Consider the following 19,711-nt stretch of genomic DNA (forward strand, 5'->3'; position numbering starts at 1 on the left):
AAATAAGTAGGCTTTGGGGCACTTGGGTGGCTCAGTCAGTTGGGCATCTGAGTACGGCTCAGGTCGTGATCTCGCGGTTCGTGAGTTTAAGCCCCCCGGAGGGCTCTTTGCTGACAGCTCGAGCCTGGAACCTGCTTCAGATTCTGTGTCTCCCTCTCTCTTGCTGCCCCTTCCCTGCTCATGCTCTCTCTCTCTCTCTCTCTCAAAAATAAATAAATATTTTAAAAATAAATAAATAAGTAGGCTTTAGAGTAAGAAAGAGGTTCACTGTGCATTACTGGGTAAATCCTAATTCAAAAGATGCTACACTGCCTTCTTTCACTAATTCCCTCAGAGGAACATCCATTTCATGAAATGAAATCTTTCTCAGCTAAACACCTATTGCACTGAAAACAACACAATTTTTAAATAATCACGTGCCCTGAGAAATAAGGACATTCAAATTCACTGGGTTTATTTTTGTGTTTTGGGGTTTTCTTGTTTGTTTGTTTTTAAATCTCTTCTCGGGGCGCCTGGGTGGCGCAGTCGGTTAAGCGTCCAACTTCAGCCAGGTCACGATCTCACGGTCTGGGAGTTCGAGCCCCGCGTCGGGCTCTGTGCTGATGATGGCTCAGAGCCTGAAGCCTGTTTCCGATTCTGTGTCTCCCTCTCTCTCTGCCCCTCCCCCGTTCATGCTCTGTCTCTCTCTGTCCCAAAAATAAATAAACGTTGAAAAAAAAAATTTTTTTTTAAATAATAATAATAAATAAATAAATCTCTTCTCTCACAAGTGATTTTAGAGTCCCACAGCTGGCAAATCAGGCAGAGAAGGGAAGTGGCAAGACCCTGAGAGGGCATGTGTGCTGTGAGGAAGACAGCCACGGTGAGTCGGCTTTGGGCAAAAGGGGGGGGGCGGGGGGGGGGTAGATTCTGCATGATCTCGGCACAAGGGCACCTTCTAGCGCAAAAGTCAGGCCTGTTCCAACATCGCCCTCTGGTGGCCAATAAAGCTGGTTGCAAGGCTCTGCAAGAGAAGGCCCGTCAGCTAAACAAGAATCTGCAGTATCTAGTTATCATTCTTTCCAGGACTTGGCTTAGGCCCTCCCTCCTGGATCAATGTTTCTCAATCTTGGGTGCATCAAAGTTACCTGCAAGGGCCTGTTAAAACACAGATTGCTGAGCTCCATACCCAAAGTTTCTGATTCCAGGTGGGTGGGCCTGAGAATTGTACCTTAACAAGCTCCCAAATGATGGGATCACTTCTGGTCCAAGGATCACACTTTGAAAACCACTGTCCTACGTTAGAACATTTAATAGAAAAAATTCTTAGCCCCCAAAACCTCCTAGAATTCTCTCAATCTCACAAGTACAATTAAGCACAGAGTACAGAAAACTTAAGTGACTTGTGCACAGATTTGCCAATTATTTGTGTCTAAGCATCAACAATGTGCTAGATGCTCTTTCAAACATCTATGACAATGTTGTGAATGAACAAAAGTCACAGAAATATTATTGTTTTGTTATTCACGTGTAAAAGAAAGCTGTCTTTTGTTTCCCTGGCCTAGAAAATAGAGCCATACAGAGGTGATAATGAGCAATGATTAAGTGGATAACATTTCTGAAGAAGAAAAAAACAATACATAAATCCTGAAAAAGTATTTTGAGAACTGTTTTTGCAAGGTGACAGGCATTTCAGAAGTAATATGACACCAGTTTTATTTCCAGGTATTTGGCTCTTTAGATGTTTTATGGGGTAATAAGAAGAAGATAAAAATATTCATGGAAACAAAACTGAATAGCGGTAAAATGGAAAAGAGAAAAGAGTACAGTATATCCATAAAAAAGGCCTAAAACCAATGAAAAATCCAGTGGCAACAAGCACCCCTAGCACCCACCCACGTTGTGAAGGGGAGGGAGGCTCTGAGAACTTACTGTTTCCAGGTCTGGGGCAGGAAATGTATGTCGGGAGAAAAAAGGCAACTTTTCCTACTCTGTGTTAAGTTCATAAAGGTAGCCTGCTTGCTTACCCCCCATTTTTAAGTCGTGGGTAATTAGGGTAGGCACGTGAGAATTAAAAGAAATAAAAACACCACTGTCCAAAGAATTCCATTACATGTTGTAACCTATTCAACTGCCCTTTCTATTCTAGACGCAGGAAACTGGTTGATAACTTTCCACTGACTGGCCTAACTAAGTAAGCCTGCTGGTAATCACACCTGGATCGCCAGTGATAACTTCATGAATCTCACCCAATAACAAAATCAAACTTAAAGTTGGATATATAGTAAAACATGAAGATAATGAAGTCTAGGACCCTTCCATCACTTCTGAAGAAGTATTCAGAAGAAAAAAACATGTTATTTAGAATTTTCTCCAAGCAACACACAAATATGAACCCAACCTATCATTTGGGCAAAACCCATGAAAGAAATAATCTATAAAAGTTAGACTCACAGTAAAGAAGCCCCCATTCACTGAGAACTCACTCACTGTCCCAGATTCCTACAAGACGAAATAAAGAAATTCTTTTCCTTTCTTCTTCAAGGTCTCCCAACAGCCACCTCTCCTTTTCCCACTTATTCTTAGCCAAATCTTCTACAAACAAGGTGGTATAAAAATAAAATTAGAAACTTATAATTTAGTTCTAATGTAATTATAAACTTTGTATTATTCTTTTTGAACAGGTTGATAAATATATGTGTACAAAACCCAAGTGGTCCAAAGGGATATACAGTAAAAATAAGGCTCCCTCCCACCTCTATACTCTAGCCAGCTACTTCTTCCCAGAGTAAACACTGTTACCAATTTCCAGACTAGTCTCCCTGAGTTAATGAACTTTTAATTACAGTAATTTTAATTACAGTTATAGGTTATTCATATATTAAAAATATTAGGGGAAATTTAATTTTTATAAGCAAAATAGTTTCTAAAAAACTTTCCTCTTCTAGGGTTAATGAAACACAGGTCAAGTCACCGAAGATGAAGAAGCACAAGAAAACCTACTGCTGCCACATCACGATGTTCACCCACCTAAGCTGAGGCCCAGGAGGTGCAAACAACGCACAACCAAAGGAAAAGAAAAAATGAAATCCAAAGGAAGACATGGCCCTCAAGGAGACAGGGAGGTAAGCACCGGCTCTCCTATGTCGGAGCATGTGAGGGAGAGATGCTGGGTTTAACAAGCAGGTAAGAATTCAACTAAAAAGTTTAATGATAGGCTAAAGGCTAAGTGAAGGGCTGTATGACAGTCTAGGGTCCCTAGCATCCACAGACACAAGGGAAGTTCAAACATCTGCACAGATGTTGCCCAGATGCTGGTAAGACTGGAGACGAAGTGGGAGAGTCTCCTTCTGCAGACCTGGGAGAAAGCCACCACTTAACTAGTGTAAAGTCCTGACCACCACGCCCAATCTTACCCTGCCCTTCTACCCCATGCAAACAAAAGCTGAGCTGCTTGGGGGAAGAAGTGTGTCAAACCCAGTCAGTCCCAGGGCCTGGGCTAAGGCAAACTGTAGCTGGGGAAGGAATTAGAGTTAAGAAGAAGATACCTTCTTCCCCTAGGGGAGCAGTAAGTCCTACCCAAGACCCTGCAGGATATCGTGAGAAGACCCTACCACCTGTAAGAGGGTATTACTGAGAAAGACTCAACCATGCACACAGGATCACATCTGAACGAGGACCAAAACCAGAGATATCAACAGTCCTGTCTACTTCCAGGCTAGGACTTTTCTGGGAGGGGCAAGCGCATGGAGAAACAGCCTTCCAGCCTTTCGGGGCGCAGGTGTCACAGGGACACCAAAAGCTAAGAGTGGAACAAGAATGCTGAGAAAAACCTTTCAGCACCCCACTCCCCACTCTAAACACAAGGAATGGAGGAATCTCAAGCCAGTAATACACTGAAGATAATCATAGTAACAACAAAACCCAAACCTAGTTCAACTCTATCCTAAATGGACTCAGTGCTGTGTATTAATTACCTAGTGAAAGAAGAGACATGCCCACTTTCAGGCATAAAGATTGTTTTCTCTCAGTGACTACAGTTTTACATGTGAAGTCCAGCATTCACTCAAAAATTAAGAGACACATAAAAAATACAAAAAAATAAAATAAAACAAAACAAAACAAAACATTGTCAAGAGACAAAACAATCAGACTGAGAAATGACCCAGATGACCCAAATGTTGACCCAGATGATCCAAACTATCAGACAAGAGATTTAAAATAATAATGAATACTGTTAAGGTCTACAGTGGAAAAGATAGAAATATGCATGAACATATGGGGAACTTCAGCAGAGACATAGAAACTATAAGAAAGAGTCAAACAGAAATGCTAAAAATTATAACCAGAAAGAAATTAAAGAATGCCACTGATTGGGCTCCTGGGTGGCTCAGTCGGTTAAGGGTCCGACTCTTGGTTTTGGCTCAGGTCATGATCTCACGGCTTCCTAAATTCAGATTCATTCTCTCTCTCTCTCTCTCTCTCTCTCTCTCTCTCTCTGCCCCTCCTCAGCTTGTGCTGTCTCTGTTCCTCTTAAAAATAAACTAAAAAAAAAAAAAAAAAAAAAAAAAATGCCACTGAGGGCTCATCATGAGATTCAATGCAACCAGGGCCAGTGGGAGGGGTGGGGGAATCGGGAAAGTTGAAAATAGGTCAAAAGAAAGTACTCAAACGAGACACAAAGAGAAAACAAAGGAGAAAAAAAAACAAGAGCATCCAAGAGCTGTGAGGCAATACCCAAAAATCTAAGAAAAATGTCATTGGAATCCCAGGAGAAAAGAGAAAGAATGAGGCAAAGTAATTTAAAAGATAAATACTCAAAAAATTTCCAAACTTCATGAACCACATCAAAGCACAGATCAAGCTCACAGAACCAAGCAGAACAAATACCAAGATAGCACCTAAATACAACATATTCCAACTGCTAAAAAACAAAGGTAAAGATAAAATCTTGAAGGCAGCCAGAGGGGAAAAAGGGGAACAAAATCAAGATTAAAAAAGATTTCTCAGAAACTATCCAAGTGGGAAGACTAACTTTCCTAAATAAAAGAAAGAAGTCACAAAGAATATGATACCTTGGAAAGGTATCTTCCAAAATTGAAGGCTGGTTTTTCGTAAACTAAGGCTGAAATAATTCACTGCTAAAAGATCTGTGTTAAAAAGAAATGTTAATGGAATTCTTTCAGGAAGTGTGGTGTTAGATAGAAATCTGGATCTATACAAAGAAATAAAGAATGCCCCAAATGGTAAAAATTAGAGTAACTATAAAAGGTTATTTCCCATATATTTTTTTAATGTTTTTATTTATTTTTGAGACAAAGAGACACAGAGCATGAGCAGGGGAGGGGCAGAGAGAGAGGGAGACACAGAATCTGAAGCTGGATCCAGGCTCTGAGCTGTCAGCACAGAGCCAGAGACGGGGCTCAAACTCACAGACTGTGAGATGGTGACCTGAGCTGAAGTTGGACACTCAACCGACTGAGCCACCCAGGCACCCCTCCCATATTTTTAATCTAAAAAATAACTGACAATCTACAGCAAAAAGAGTAACAAAGTACGTTATTAACGTATGTAAAATTAGGTATATGACAGTAAAAGAAAAAAATGAAAGAGGAATTGGACATTTACTGTTTTGCATGGAATTTTACTCTATATATGAAATGGTTCAATTATTACTGGAAGGCAAATTAGAAGAAGTTGAAGATATACACTGTAAACAGTATGTCAAAAATAAAAGAAATTTTAAAAGAAATATACATAATAAGCCAATATTGAAGTTAAAAACATAATCATGGGGAGCCAGGGTGGCTTAGTTGGTTAAGCATCTGACTTCGGCTCAGGTCATGATCTCACAGTCCGTGAGTTCGAGCCCCACGTCAGGCTCTGTGCTGACAGCTCAGAGCCTGGAGCCTGCTTCAGATTCTGTGTCTCCCTCTCTCTCTCTGCCCCTCCCCTGCTCATGCTGTCTCTCTCTGTCTCAAAAATAAATAAAAACATTTAAAAAAAATTAAAATCACAATCATAAAAAACATTCAATTAATCCAAAAGCAGATAGAAAAACATAAGAACAGATAGAAGAAATAGAAAGCAACTATCAAAATGACAGATTTAAATCCAACCATACCAATAATAACATTAAATATAGTCTAAAATACCAATGAAAAGACAGAGATCCTCAGACCAGCTAGAAAAGCAAGATCCATCTATATTCCATCTACAAGAAACCCATTTTTATTAAATATTAATAAAGAATGCTCTGAAAGTCAAAGGATATATGGAAGTGCTGAATCACTATACTGTACATTTGAAACAAATATAACCCTGTATGTCAACTACACTGTATGTGCACATGACAACAGATCTTCAAAATACATGAGATAAAAACTGGCAGAATAGAAGGGAAAAAGAAACAAATCCATAAAACTCTGTGGAGAGCTCAACATCTCTCCCTCTCAGAGATCATTACAAGTAGATATAAAGTCAGTAAAGATACAGAAAACCTAAACAACCCTATCAACCAACTAGACTTAATTGGCATAAAAAGAGTACTCCACACAATAACAGCATCATATTATTTCAAATGCTCACAGAACACTGACCATGACAGGTCGTATTGTGGACCATAAAACAAACCATGACAAACTGAAATGAACTGAAATTTCAAAGGATGTCTTCTGACCACAACAGAATTAAACTAAAAATCAATTATTGTGAGATATCAGGAAAATCTCCAAATACTGAGAAATTAACATATTTCTAAATAACCCATGGCTCAAATGGAATCCACAAGGGAAATTAGAAATTTTTATTTTTATTTTCTTAACATTTATTCATTTTTTGAGAGACAGTGCCAGTGGGGGAGGGACAGAAAGAGGAAGACACAAAATCCAAAGCATACTCCAGGCTCTGAGCTGTCAGCACAGAGCCCAACGCAGGGCTCAAACTCACAAACTGTGATATCATGACCTGAGCCAAAGTCGGACACTTAACTGACTGAGCCACCCAGGAGCCCCAGAAATTTTTTTTTAAGAGAGAGAGAGAGAGAGATATTTTATCTATTTGCAAATCAATGTGATATACCACGTTAATAAAAGAAAGGATTAGAACTGTATGATCCTTTTGATAAATACAGAAAAAGTATTTGACAAAGTACAGCATCCTTTCTTGATAAAAACCCTCAAGAAAGTAGAGACAGAAGGAACATACCTCAACATCCTAAAGGCCATATATAGGAAAGGCCCACAGCTAATATCATCTTCAATGGGGAAAAACTGAGAGCTTTCCCCCTAAGGTCAAGAACATGACAGGGATGTCCACTCTCACCACTGCTCTTCAACATAGTATTGCAAGTCCTGGTCTCAGAAATCAGACAACAAAAAGAAATAAAAAGCATCCAAATTGGCAAAGAAGTCAAACTTCCACTCTTCACAGATAACATGGCACTACATGGGAAACCTGAAAGACTTCACCAAAAAAATGGTATGTGAATTCAGCAAAGTCGAAGTTATAAAATCAACACAGAAATCAGTTGCATTTCTATATATCAATAATGAAGCAGCAGAAAAAGAAATCAAGGAATAGACCCCATTTACAATTGCCCCCAAACCCTTAAGATTCCTAGGATAAATCTAACCAAAGAGATAAAAGATCTGTATGCTGAAAACTATACAAAGCTTATGAAAGAAATTAAAGAAGACACAAAGAAATGGAAAAACATTCCATGCTCATGGATTGGAAGAACAAAAATACTGTTAAAACGTCTATACTTCCCAAAGCAATCTACATACTCAATGCAATCTCTACCAAAATAATAACCACATTCTTCACAGAGCTAAAACAAACAATCCTAAAATTTGTATGGAACCAGAAAAGATCCCGAATAGCCAAAGTAATGTTGAAAAAGAAAACCAAAGCTGGAAGCATCACAATTCCAGACTTCAAGCTGTATTACAAAGCTGTAATCATCAAGACAGTATGGTACTGGCACAAACACAGACACTTAGATCACTGAAACAGAATAGAGAACCCAGAAACGGACCCACAAATGTATGGCCAACTAATCTTTGACAAACCAGGAAAGAGTATCCAATGGAAAAAAGACAGTCTCTTCAGTAAATGGTGATGGGAAAACTGGACAGTGACAAATGTTAAGAATGAAACTGGACCACTTTCTTACACCATACACAAAAACAAATTCAAAATAGATGAAAGACCTAAAGGTTAGACAGGAAACCATCAAAATCCTAGAGGAGAAAAAAGCAAGCAACCTCTTTAACCTCAGCCATAGCAACTTCTTACTTGACATGTCTCCAGAGGCAAGGGAAATAAAAAGAAAAATCAACTATTGGAACCTCATCAAGATAAAAATCTTCTGCACAGAGAAGGAAATAATCAACAAAACTAAAAGGCAACCAAGAGAACAGGAGAAGATACTTGCAAATGACATACTGGATAGCGGGTTAATATCCAAAATCTATAAAGAATTTACCAAACCTAACACCCAAAAAAACTAAATAATCCAGTGAAGAAATGGGCAGAAGACATGTATAGACAGACACCTTTCCAAAGAAGACAAGGCTAACAGACACATGAAAAAATGCTCAAGAGGGGCGCCTAGGTGGCTCAGTCGGTTAATCGTCCAACTTCGGCTCAGCTCATGATCTCACAATTCATGGATTCAAGCCCCACATTGGACTCTGTACCGACAGCTCAGAGCCTGAAGCCTGCTTCGGATTCTGTGTCTCCCTCTGTCTCTCTGCCCCTCCCCTGCTCCCACTCTGTCTCTCTCTAAAATAAATAAACGTTGGGGCACCTGGGTGGCTCAGTCGGTTAAACGTCCGACTTCGGCTCAGGTCATGATTTCGCGGTCCATGAGTTCGAGCCCTGCATCGGGCTCTGTGCTGACAGCTCAGAGCCTGAAGCCTGTTTCAGATTCTGTGTCTCCCTCTCTCTCTGGCCCTCCCCCGTTCATGCTCTGTCTCTCTGTCTCAAACATAAATAAACATTAAAAAGAATTTTTTTAATAAAATAAATGAACATTAAAAAAATTTTTTAATAGTAAAAAAACAAAAAAAGAAAAGAAAAAATGCTCAATATCACTCATCAGAGAATACAAATCAAAACCACAATGAGATACCACCTCACACCTGTCAGAATGACTAAAATTAACAACTCAGACAACAACAGATGTTGGCAAGGATCCGGAGAAAGGGGAACCCTTCTGCACTGCTGGTGGATATGCAAACTGGTGCAGTCACTCTGGAAAACAGTAGGGAGGTTCCTCAAAAAATTAAAAAATAGAATTACCCTACAACTCAGCAATTGCACTACTAGGTATTTATCAAAACGATACAAAAATTTGATTTGGGGGCACCTGGGTGGCTCAGTTGGTTAAACGTCTAACTCTTGATTTAAGCTCAGGTCATGATCTCAGTTTGTGGGTTCCAGCCCCGCATCGACTTCTGTGCTGGCAGTATGGAGCCCGCTTGGGATTTTCTGTCTCCCTCTCTCTCTGCCCCTCCCTCACTCGTGCTCTCACTCAAAAATAAATAAACTTTAAAAAAATTCTGATTTGAATAGGCACATGCACCCCAATTTTACTGCAGTGCTATCAACAATAGCCAAATTATGGAAAAAGTCCAAATGTCCACTGAGTGCTGAGTGGAGATCCATAGATTGAAAGATAGATAGATAGATGATAGATAGATAGATAGATAGATAGATAGATAGATAGATAGATAGACAGATAGATATGGTAATCAAAAAGAATGAAATCTTGCCATTTGCAACAAAGTGGATAGAACTAGAGTGTATTCACTAGTCAGAGAAAGACAAATATATGATTTTACTCATATGTGGAATTAAACAAAACAGATGAACATAGGGAAAGGGAAGGAAAAATAAGATAAAAACAGAGACTGGTAAACCATGAGAGATGCTTACATACAGAGAACAAACTGAGGGTTGCTGCTGGAGGGGAGGTGGGTGGGGGGATGGGCTAAATGTGTGATGGGCATTAAGGAGGGCACTTGTTGGGATGAGCACTGGGTGTTATATATTAAGTGATGAATCACAGGGTTTCTACTCCTGAAACCGATACTACACTGTATGTTAACTAACACATTTAAGTAAAATTTTTAAAAAATAAATTTAAAAAATGTAAAAAAAAAAAGAGAGAGAGAGAGAGAGAGAGAGAACACAGGGAAGAGGAGCAGAGGGAGAGAACCTCAACCAGGCTCCATGCTCAGCACAGAGCAGAGTCCGATGCAGGGCTTGATTCCATGACCCTGGGATCATGACCTGAGTAGATATCAAGAGTTGGACACTCAAGGGGCGCCTGGGTGGCGCAGTTGGTTAAGCGTCCGACTTCAGCCAGGTCACGATCTCGCGGTCCGGGAGTTCGAGCCCCGCGTCGGGCTCTGGGCTGATGGCTCAGAGCCTGGAGCCTGTTTCCGATTCTGTGTCTCCCTCTCTCTCTGCCCCTCGCCCGTTCATGCTCTGTCTCTCTCTGTCCAAAAAATAAATAAACGTTGAAAAAAAAAATTAAAAAAAAAAAAAAAAGAGCTGGACACTCAAATGACTGCGCCAGGAAGGTACCCTGAAAATATTTTGAAATGAATAAAAATTAAAAACAGAACACACCAGAGGCACCTGGATGGTTCAGTTGGTTAAGCATCTGACTTCGACTCAAGTCATGATCTCATGGTTAAGTGAGTTCAAGCCCCGTGTCGGGCTCTGCACTGACAGCTCTGAGCTTGGAGCCTGCTTTGGATTCTGTGTCTCCCTCTCTCTCCCTGCCCCTGTCCTACGCGCGCACGCGCGCTCTCTCTCTCTCTCTCTCTCTCAAAAATAAATAAACTTAAATAACACACCAAAATCTATGAGCCACATATAAAACCATGATTAGAGGGAAATTTGTAACATTCAAAAGCTTATTTTAAGTGGTTGCCAGAGGTGGAGGTGGAGGTGAGCAAAATGGGTGAAGGTAGATAAAAGGTACAAACTCCTAGTTACTAAATAAGAAAGTCCTGGGAACATAATGTACAGCATGGTAATAACTACAGTTAATAATACTGTACTGTATACTTGAACATTCCTATGAGAGTGGATCTTAAAAGTTCTCATCACAAGGAAAAAAAATTGTTAATTATGTATGGTGATGAATGTTAATTAGACGTATTGTGGTAGTTATCTCACAATATACACAAATAGTAAATCATTATGTTGTACACCTTAAATATAATATTTTGTGTCAATATGAAAAGAAATGTTTAAAATTAATGATCTAAGCTGCCACCTTAAAAAAACAGAAAATGAGGGGCACCTGGGTGGCTCAGTCGGTTAAGCGTCCGTCCAACTTCAGCTCAGGTCATGATCTCACAGTCCATGAGTTCGAGCCCCACGTCAGGCTCTGTGCTAACAGCTTGGAGCCTAGAGCCTGCTTCAGATTCTGTGTCTCCCTCTCTCTGACCCTCCCCTGCTCATTGCTGTCTCTCTCTCAAAAATAAATAAAAACATTTTTAAAAAATTAAAAAAAAAAACAGGAAATGAGCAAATCAATTCAAAGTAAGCAAAAGGAAGGAAATATTAGAGATATGAGCAGAAATTGAAAACAGAAAAATAGAAAAAAAAATCTACAACACCAAAAGCTACATCTTTAAAAACATTAGTAATTGATAAACATCTATCCAGACTCAATTAAAAAAAAAAAAAAGAGAGAGAGAGGACACAAATTACCAATATAATGAATGAAAGAAGGGGTATGACAACAGATCCTACCGAAATTAGGAGAATCAGGTAATAGTACAATTCTATCTCCAACAATCTGACAACTTAGAGGAAATGTACCAATTCCCTGAAAGATACAACCTACCAAAGCTGGCTTGAGAAGAAACAGATAACCTGAACAGTTCTAGATCTCTTAAAGAAATTGAATTCCTAATTAAAAAAAAAAACAAACAAAAAAAACCTGACCCAGAAAACTCCAGGTCCAGATGGCTTCACTGACCAAGTCTATCCAACATTAAAGACAAAAACATCAATTCTACATGAACAACTCTAGAAAACAGGAGGGAACATTTCCCAACTCATTTTATGATGTTAGAATGACCTCAATTCTAAAATCAGAAAAAGGCATCACAAAAAAACTAGACCAATATCCCACATGAACAAAAATGCAAAACTCCTCAACCAAAGGGTACCTGGGTGGCTCAGTTGGTTAAACGTGCGACCCTTGATTTGGGCTCATGTCATGATCTCACAGTTCAGTTCATGAGATCAAGCCACACGTCAGGTTCCATGCTAACAACACAAAGCCTACTTGGGATTCTCCCTCTCCCTCTCCCTGCCTCTCTCTCTCAAAAAACAAAACAAACAAACAAAAAAATCTCAACCAGATAGTAGCAAATCTGATCCAGCAATATATAAAAGCAGCAAACCTCTTTTTAAAAGATTTAATCCATGGTTTAATCCTTACCTGGCATTACACCCAAAGACAAGTGGTATTTGATTCCATTCTAAATTTAGTCTTGATGTAAATACAGAATTCTGTTTATCTGACTTTTTACAAAGCTACTTTCAAAGTCAAGGCACAGCAGACCATTTAATTCAGGAAAGTAGGCAGATTATACAGTAGCTGAGACCTTACAGAAGAAACCTTTGGGTTAAGAGTAATCTACAGTCGGGGCGCCTGGGTGGCTCAGTCAGTTAAGCATCTGACTTCAGCTCAGGTCATGATCTCGTGGTCTGCGAGGTCGAGCCCCGCGTCGGGCTCTGTGCTGACAGCTCAGAGCCTGGAGCCTGTTTCAGATTCTGCGTCTCCCTCTCTCTCTGACCCTCCCCTGTTCATGCTGTCTCTCCCTGTCTCAAAAATAAAATAAACGTTAAAAAAAAATTTTTTTTTTTAATGAAAAAAAAAGTAATCTACAGTCTCATGAACACACACTCAACTAAAAGGTAACGAACCTACGTCTTTGGTTTCTAATGAAAGAAATTTAGATAAGGAGAAAAGTGACTATCCTATACTAAAAAAGTCAGCTCAGTTTCCTCAAGGTTTCTAAGATTATGACCTACAGCATCATCCCTAATCTGCTTTCTGAGTAGCTTGGTTTAATTACTTACCTTCAACCTGGCTAGTGTCTGAGCATGGTTTCTTCTTCGACTCCGAATTGCCGGTTTTCTCATCAACATCCAGTAGAGGAATATAGTCTGTTTTTCCAACAGTTTCTCCCACAACATCATCAAAGGCTTCTGCCTCCAGTGTGGCAATGAAGTCCCGTTTTATCTCTTCCTCAATTTCTGGAGGTGGGTCTGTTAATGCATCTGCAAGACTGAGGTCAGCCATTCTGCACCACTGCAACTGCCTGGTAAAGGAGGGAAAAATGTTTCATCAGATGAGCACTGTGCAAAGGAAAAAACATCCCTAGAAACTCTTCTCAGTTGTTCTAAACAAAAAAAGAATTAAAATCCAAAATGTTAGAGCTAAAAGAGACTCCCTCATTTGACAGATTAGAAAATTAAAGCTCAGTTAACCAACAGTCTTACCCAAAGTAAACACCCTCTTTTCACATAGCTGGGAGGTAAACAGAGCCAAGTGCCATTTTGTCCTTTTCATTAATAAGAAAAAATAAAGTGTAAACAAACAAACAAACAAACAAAAAACACCAATGTATCCAAAGTTCAAATCAGGTCTTTTGATTTCAAGTCTCATAAACTTTTTAATTATTCTATATATCTTCATTTCCAAATCATGTCCTAGAATAATTCTTAAATGAATATACAAAAGGAGGTCAGATTACATTATATTCCCATGAAAAAAGTTACATTACTATCAGGCAAAAGAAGTCACCTCTCCTGACTAAAGACTGTGAGTATGGGCCCTATCTTGTTGAGGTTAAATACTGTTTCTTCCTGTTTCTGATTCTGTGTCTCCCTCTCTCTCTGCCCCTCCCCCGTTCATGCTCTGTCTCTCTCTGTCCCAAAAATAAAAAAAAATAAATAAAAAATAAATATTAAAAAAAAAAAAAAAAAAAGGGGCGCCTGGGTGGCGCAGTCGGTTAAGCGTCCGACTTCAGCCAGGTCACGATCTCGCGGTCCGTGAGTTCGAGCCCCGCGTCAGGCTCTGGGCTGATGGCTCAGAGCCTGGAGCCTGTTTCTGATTCTGTGTCTCCCTCTCTCTCTGCCCCTCCCCCGTTCATGCTCTGTCTCTCTCTGTCCCAAAAATAAAAAAAATAAAATAAAAAATAAATATTTTAAAAAAAAAATAAATACTGTTTCTTCATGAATCTCTTGTAGCTAGGCTAGCTCCATCCACCAAAACCATGCCTAGCCCTGCTGGCATAAAAATACAGACCTGCTCCCTGATTAGTTAGGGGCGCAGTCCCTCTTTGTGGCCATGTACATCACCACCTTTACAGAACATCAGGCTCTCAATTTTTAAACGTAACCTGACATTAAGAAGTATAACCTATTAGGGGCGCCTGGGTGGCTCAGTCGGTTAAGCGTCCGACTTCAGCCCGGGTCACGATCTCGCGGTCCGTGAGTTCGAGCCCCGCGTCGGGCTCTGGGCTGATGGCTCAGAGCCTGGAGCCTGCTTCTGATTCTGTGTCTCCCTCTCTCTCTGCCCCTCCCCCGTTCATGCTCTGTCTCTCTCTGTCTCAAAAATAAATAAACGTTAAAAAAAAATTAAAAAAAAAAAAAGAAGTATAACCTACTAAAGGCAAAATTGTTAGGTGAAGAGCTGAAAAAATACAAATGGTGTAGTAAAAGTGCCAAAGGGCCTGCAAATAAATGGAGTTCCTAGTACATACACAGCACGGTGGGAAATTAAAAAAAAATGTGCAGGGTACTATCTGTCCTTCAAAAAGTCTAACTTTGGGGTGCCTGGGTGGCTCAATTGGTTAAGTGTTGGACTTCAGCTCAGGTCATGATCTCACGGTTTGTGAATTCAAGCCCCACGTCAATTCAAGCCCCACATCAGGCTCTGTGCTGACATATCGGAGCCTGGAGCCTGCTTTGGATTCTATGTCTCCTTCTCTCTCTGTCCTCCCCCCAACTCTGTTTTCTTTCTTTCTCTTTCTCTCTCTCTCAAAAATAAATAAACATTTTTTTAAAAAGTCTAACTTGGGGCGCCTGGGTGGCGCAGTCGGTTAAGCGTCCGACTTCAGCCAGGTCACGATCTCGCGGTCCATGAGTTCGAGCCCCGCGTCGGGCTCTTGGGCTGATGGCTCGGAGCCTGGAGCCTGTTTCCGATTCTGTGTCTCCCTCTCTCTCTGACCCTCCCCCGTTCATGCTCTGTCTCTCTCTGTCGCAAAAATAAATAAACGTTGAAAAAAAAAAATTAAAAAAAAAAAAAAAAAACAAAACAAAAAAAAAAAAGTCTAACTTAACAGACTCTCCAAGAGACTCATGAAGATAAATGAACATATGAGCTTTTGTGACCAGGTAAAGGTAAATCAAATAGAAATAACAGCTATTGCTTCTGTCTGCCCAGAAATCTATTCTTCCTTATCTTCCCCCATATACACCAATGGTCACCCTAGTGGTGTTGGGCACATGACCAGGCAGAGGGTGGTTGTAAAAGGAATGTTTCATGACTACATCCTGGATGGAAGATTCACCAAGTGGCAGCTGTTCAGTTGCCCTGGTTGTCTTCTTTCTTAAGTCTAAGTGAGCAACCTTCCAATTTTTTTTTCATCAAATTTAGTCAGTCTATCGCTTGCAACCAAAGAATCTCAACTAATATATATATATAGTCTTTCCTCAACCCAAATTTTAAAAGGCCAAATTTTACTATGATTTAAGCCACTTTTTTTTCCCCGTTTATTCATTTTTGAGAGACAAGAGGAAGACAGATAGTGAGCGGGGTAGAGGCAGAGAGAGAGGGAGACACAGAATCCAAAGCAGGCTCCAGGCACTGAGCTGTCAGGACAAAGCCTGATGCGGGGCTCAAACTCACAAACTGTGAGATCATGACCTGAGCCGAAGTTGGACACTTAACTGACTGAGCCACCCAGGCACCCTGATTTAAGCCACTGTTAAAGACTCTCTTTTAAAACTGTCTGTCCTCCACTGTCTTCCTCTCTCCAACTAAATTTACTAAGGAAAAAGAAATACCCACCAAAAGTACAGTCATTCTATCTTCATCTTTGTGTTCTACACACAAGTTCCTATCATAGTCATCAGTAGGGAGTAGCGCCCATATAACCCATTTACAACACAGGAACATGGATGGGCAGTCCTACTCTCTATGCCACCCAGCTACTTTACATATAAAGTATTATTGTCACTCCAGATGCCACCAGGAAAAATGCAGAAAAATGACTCATTAAAGAACTTTTAAAAAGCCTGACAAATTTAATGTCAATAAATCCCATAAAAAGTAAATGTTTTTCCCTTTTCTATGATGACTATTATTACCAGTTAGCATTTGAAACCTATTATGAACCAAAAATAATAAAGGATGTCTGTAATTAAACAGTTTCATGGTCAAACAGCACTTGAAAGTACATCTGTACCATCCTTAACAATAGCTTTATTTGTTTCCATAATATACGCATATGATACCTTTTTCATATAATCCACTCAAACTTCCTAACTCAGGACACAGGTAAAAATAGAGACAAAAATCAACAGTATCTTTTAAATGCCATTTATCTGAGTGCATATTCTCAAAGGGCAGCTCTTTATCCACTGTAATGTTCCCCTGTTCACCCCCACCCTCAACCTCCCAAACTACTACCTGGGCTGACATGCAGTTCATGGAATACGAAGAGCAGCTTAAATTCAGCCTAAGAAGGTAAAACTGACAGAAAATGAGACAGCTGGAAAGCAGGAAGGTCATTTGGCTCTGAGTGTATCTAGCCAACCACCCAAGCATCTGTATCTCAACACAGTTTAGCTATTCCTTTCTTGTCACTACATATAAATAGAAGTGTGATTTAAACACACACACACACACACACACACACACACACACACACACACACACACCCCTACTTATGGAAAATGATCCTGTAAAGGCAATACTGGTGTTGTGTTGGAAGTGAAAGTACTGGTTTTATCCAGAAAGCCCAGTGTTCACTAAATTAAAGAGACTGCCCAATTTTATCATTATTCTATTCTAAAAAATATACAAGTATAATAAATTCTGTAAGTGTTCTACAGGTTTGCTAAACTGGTTCTACAAGTATTCCAGAATTGATTTTAATGAATTCACGAAAGAACTTCATCCCACACTTACAGAATCATTTAAGGTCACTTAATACTCAGTTATGCCTTAAAATGGTTAGTTATGTAATTTATGGACAAAAGGATATGACACAATGTTATTCTCAAATATGGATATTCAGGAAGTTCCAAAAATGTACTCTTGTGAATGAGAACTATGTACTTAAAAGAAATTATCTCTCCTTGAATATTTATACTATTCCTTTCCTATTTGTACAAAGTTTGAATTTAAAAGGATTTGTTACTGGGGGCAAGAAAAGAAAGCTGGATACAGAAGTTTCTAAGCTTCACGGAAGCACTAGTTTAATCTATAGCTTTCAGTGAGTCACCGTACAGGGCTGAGTTCCCTAATCTGTAAAATGAGAGTGGTATGTTAAATGATTCCTGAGGTTGATTATTCCAGAAGCTGTTAATAATTTAAAATCTTTTTATTTTTTTTTAATGTTTATTTTAGAGAGAGAGAGAGACACAGACAGACAGAGCATGGGTGGGGGGAGGGGTGGAGAGAGAAGGAGACACAGAAACCAAAGCAGGCTCCAGACTCTGAGCTGTCGGCACAAAGCCTGATGTGGGGCTCGAACCCACAGTCTGCAAGATCATGACCTGAACCAAAGTCGGACACTTAACCGACTGGGCTACCTAGGCGCCCCAAGGTGCTAATAATTTAGATTCATCACTTAAGTTAGAAATAAACAAACAAATTGCATATAGACCCTCAATGTGCATGTGTGACTTTTATATACCAAGTACTCCCAATTATAAATGGGTTCAGGTTTATTAAAAGGCAAAAGTTTTTTGGCAAAGGAAGAGACTAAAAACAAACTCATCACTGCACAGGGCCCTGCTTGAGCAAATCTGACTGGAGCTTAAGAAACTCCACCCAGTTCTGGCTAACATCAAAGGAGACTTACACAACTCTGCCAGAAAATAAGCCCCATATTATTTAACCAGGCACCAAGACAACACACAGTTTTCAAGCATAGTGCTTTGGACATCTGATCTTTCATTCTGACTACATGCCTGAAGTGAAACTGAAGTGAGAAGAGTTTTGAAAATAGGTGAACAAAGATAAGAAGAAATGACATGACAAGATGATGAAGCAAAGAAAAGAATTTTGGTCTCTTGACTACACTCTTACTATTAATAGCTATGTGCTCATAAAAAGTATATAAGAAGATATGATGAGGTCACAAAGCACCTGCTTCTGTTACATGGGTTTTTTTTTTTAATTTATTTATTTTGAAAGAGAAAGAGAGAGAGCACGTACAAGTTGGGGGAGGGGTAGAAAGACAGAGAGAGAGAATTCCAAGCAGGCTCCGTGCTGACACAGCACAGAGCCGGACACAGGGCTTGAACCCATTAACTATGAGATCATGACCTGAGCCAAAATCCAGAATCAGACGCTTAACTGACTGAGCCACCCAGGTGCCCCTTGTATGGTTTACTTTAGATTACAAATTCTGGAGTTAGCTCCTAAACTGAAAGATATAGGTCTATACAGATTAGTGTTCATATCTAACTTAAATACACAGAAGTATGGCCAACTTTTTAAGCTCTCAAAATTCCTCTTGAAAATTTCAGGTCAGTCTTACCTATAGTTAGTCACTCCAGACCTGTGCTCATTCTGTCTGATGAGAAATTAGCAATCCAGTTTGCAAATGGTCTGTTACTGCCTTTGTCCTCCTGTGTCCCCCACCCCCTCCCCGCTCCAGACATACCCTGTCTCCCAAAGGTGCTGCTTGGGAGGTAAAGTGGAGGAAGAAAACTCAAGAAAAAGAACAGAAGCCTAACTCCCACCAACATACTGAAACACTTTTCACAACCACTGTCATAATTTCACTTCATTCTGTCACATTAGCCAAATCTGTACCAAGATTCTTTTGCAGTAGCCAGCATTCTCTTTTTAAAAAGTGTAGAATCCTATTTCACAATTTCAAAAGGGTAAGGGAACACGCACCCCAGAAGGTCTATAATTCCACCTTAGTGTGAATAGTGTAAATTTGGTTCTTATGAAGTAGCTTTCCTCTTTTTTTAAATTTTTTTAATGTTTATTTATTCTTGAGAGAGAGAGAGAGAGAGGGCAAGGGAAGGGCAGAGGGAGAGGGGGAGACATAATCTGAAGCAGGCTCCAGGGTCTGAGCCTGACGTGGGCTCGAACTCACAAACGGCGAGATCATGACCTCAGCCGATGTCAGACGCTTAGACTGAGCCACCCAGGCACCCCTCCTATTTTTTTTTTTTAAGTTTACTTATTTATTTTGATAGAGACAGAGACAGCGCAAGCAGAGGACGAACAGAGAGAGAGGGAGAGAGAATCCCAAGGAGGCTCTGCACTGCCTGCTGCAGAGATCCGCATGGGGCTTGAACTCACGAACCGTGAGATCACGACCTGAGTCAAAACTAAGAGTTGGATACTTACCTGACTGAACCATCCAGGAGCCCCTGAAGTAATTTCCTCTTAATCCCAGAGAGCAATTCCATGGAAAGTGAGTTTTTGGTTTCAGTG

General features: G+C 39.9%; 1 protein-coding gene across 8 annotated transcripts in view; it reads right to left on the bottom strand.

The window, feature by feature from the left end:
* The window catches only part of MAP4 (microtubule associated protein 4), a 211,019-nt gene that overhangs the window by 117,587 nt on the left and 73,721 nt on the right, over window positions 1-19,711 (bottom strand). For all 8 annotated transcript variants that reach the window (XM_047846610.1, XM_047846601.1, XM_047846627.1 and 5 more), the window contains one exon: window positions 13,099-13,340. In XM_047846610.1, coding sequence (XP_047702566.1) covers window positions 13,099-13,321 — 223 coding nt within the window. In that variant the 5' untranslated portion in view covers window positions 13,322-13,340. The remainder of the gene's footprint in view (window positions 1-13,098; window positions 13,341-19,711) is intronic.

The sequence above is a fragment of the Prionailurus viverrinus genome, chromosome A2 (genome assembly GCF_022837055.1).
Source record: "Prionailurus viverrinus isolate Anna chromosome A2, UM_Priviv_1.0, whole genome shotgun sequence".
Lineage (NCBI taxonomy): Eukaryota > Metazoa > Chordata > Mammalia > Carnivora > Felidae > Prionailurus > Prionailurus viverrinus.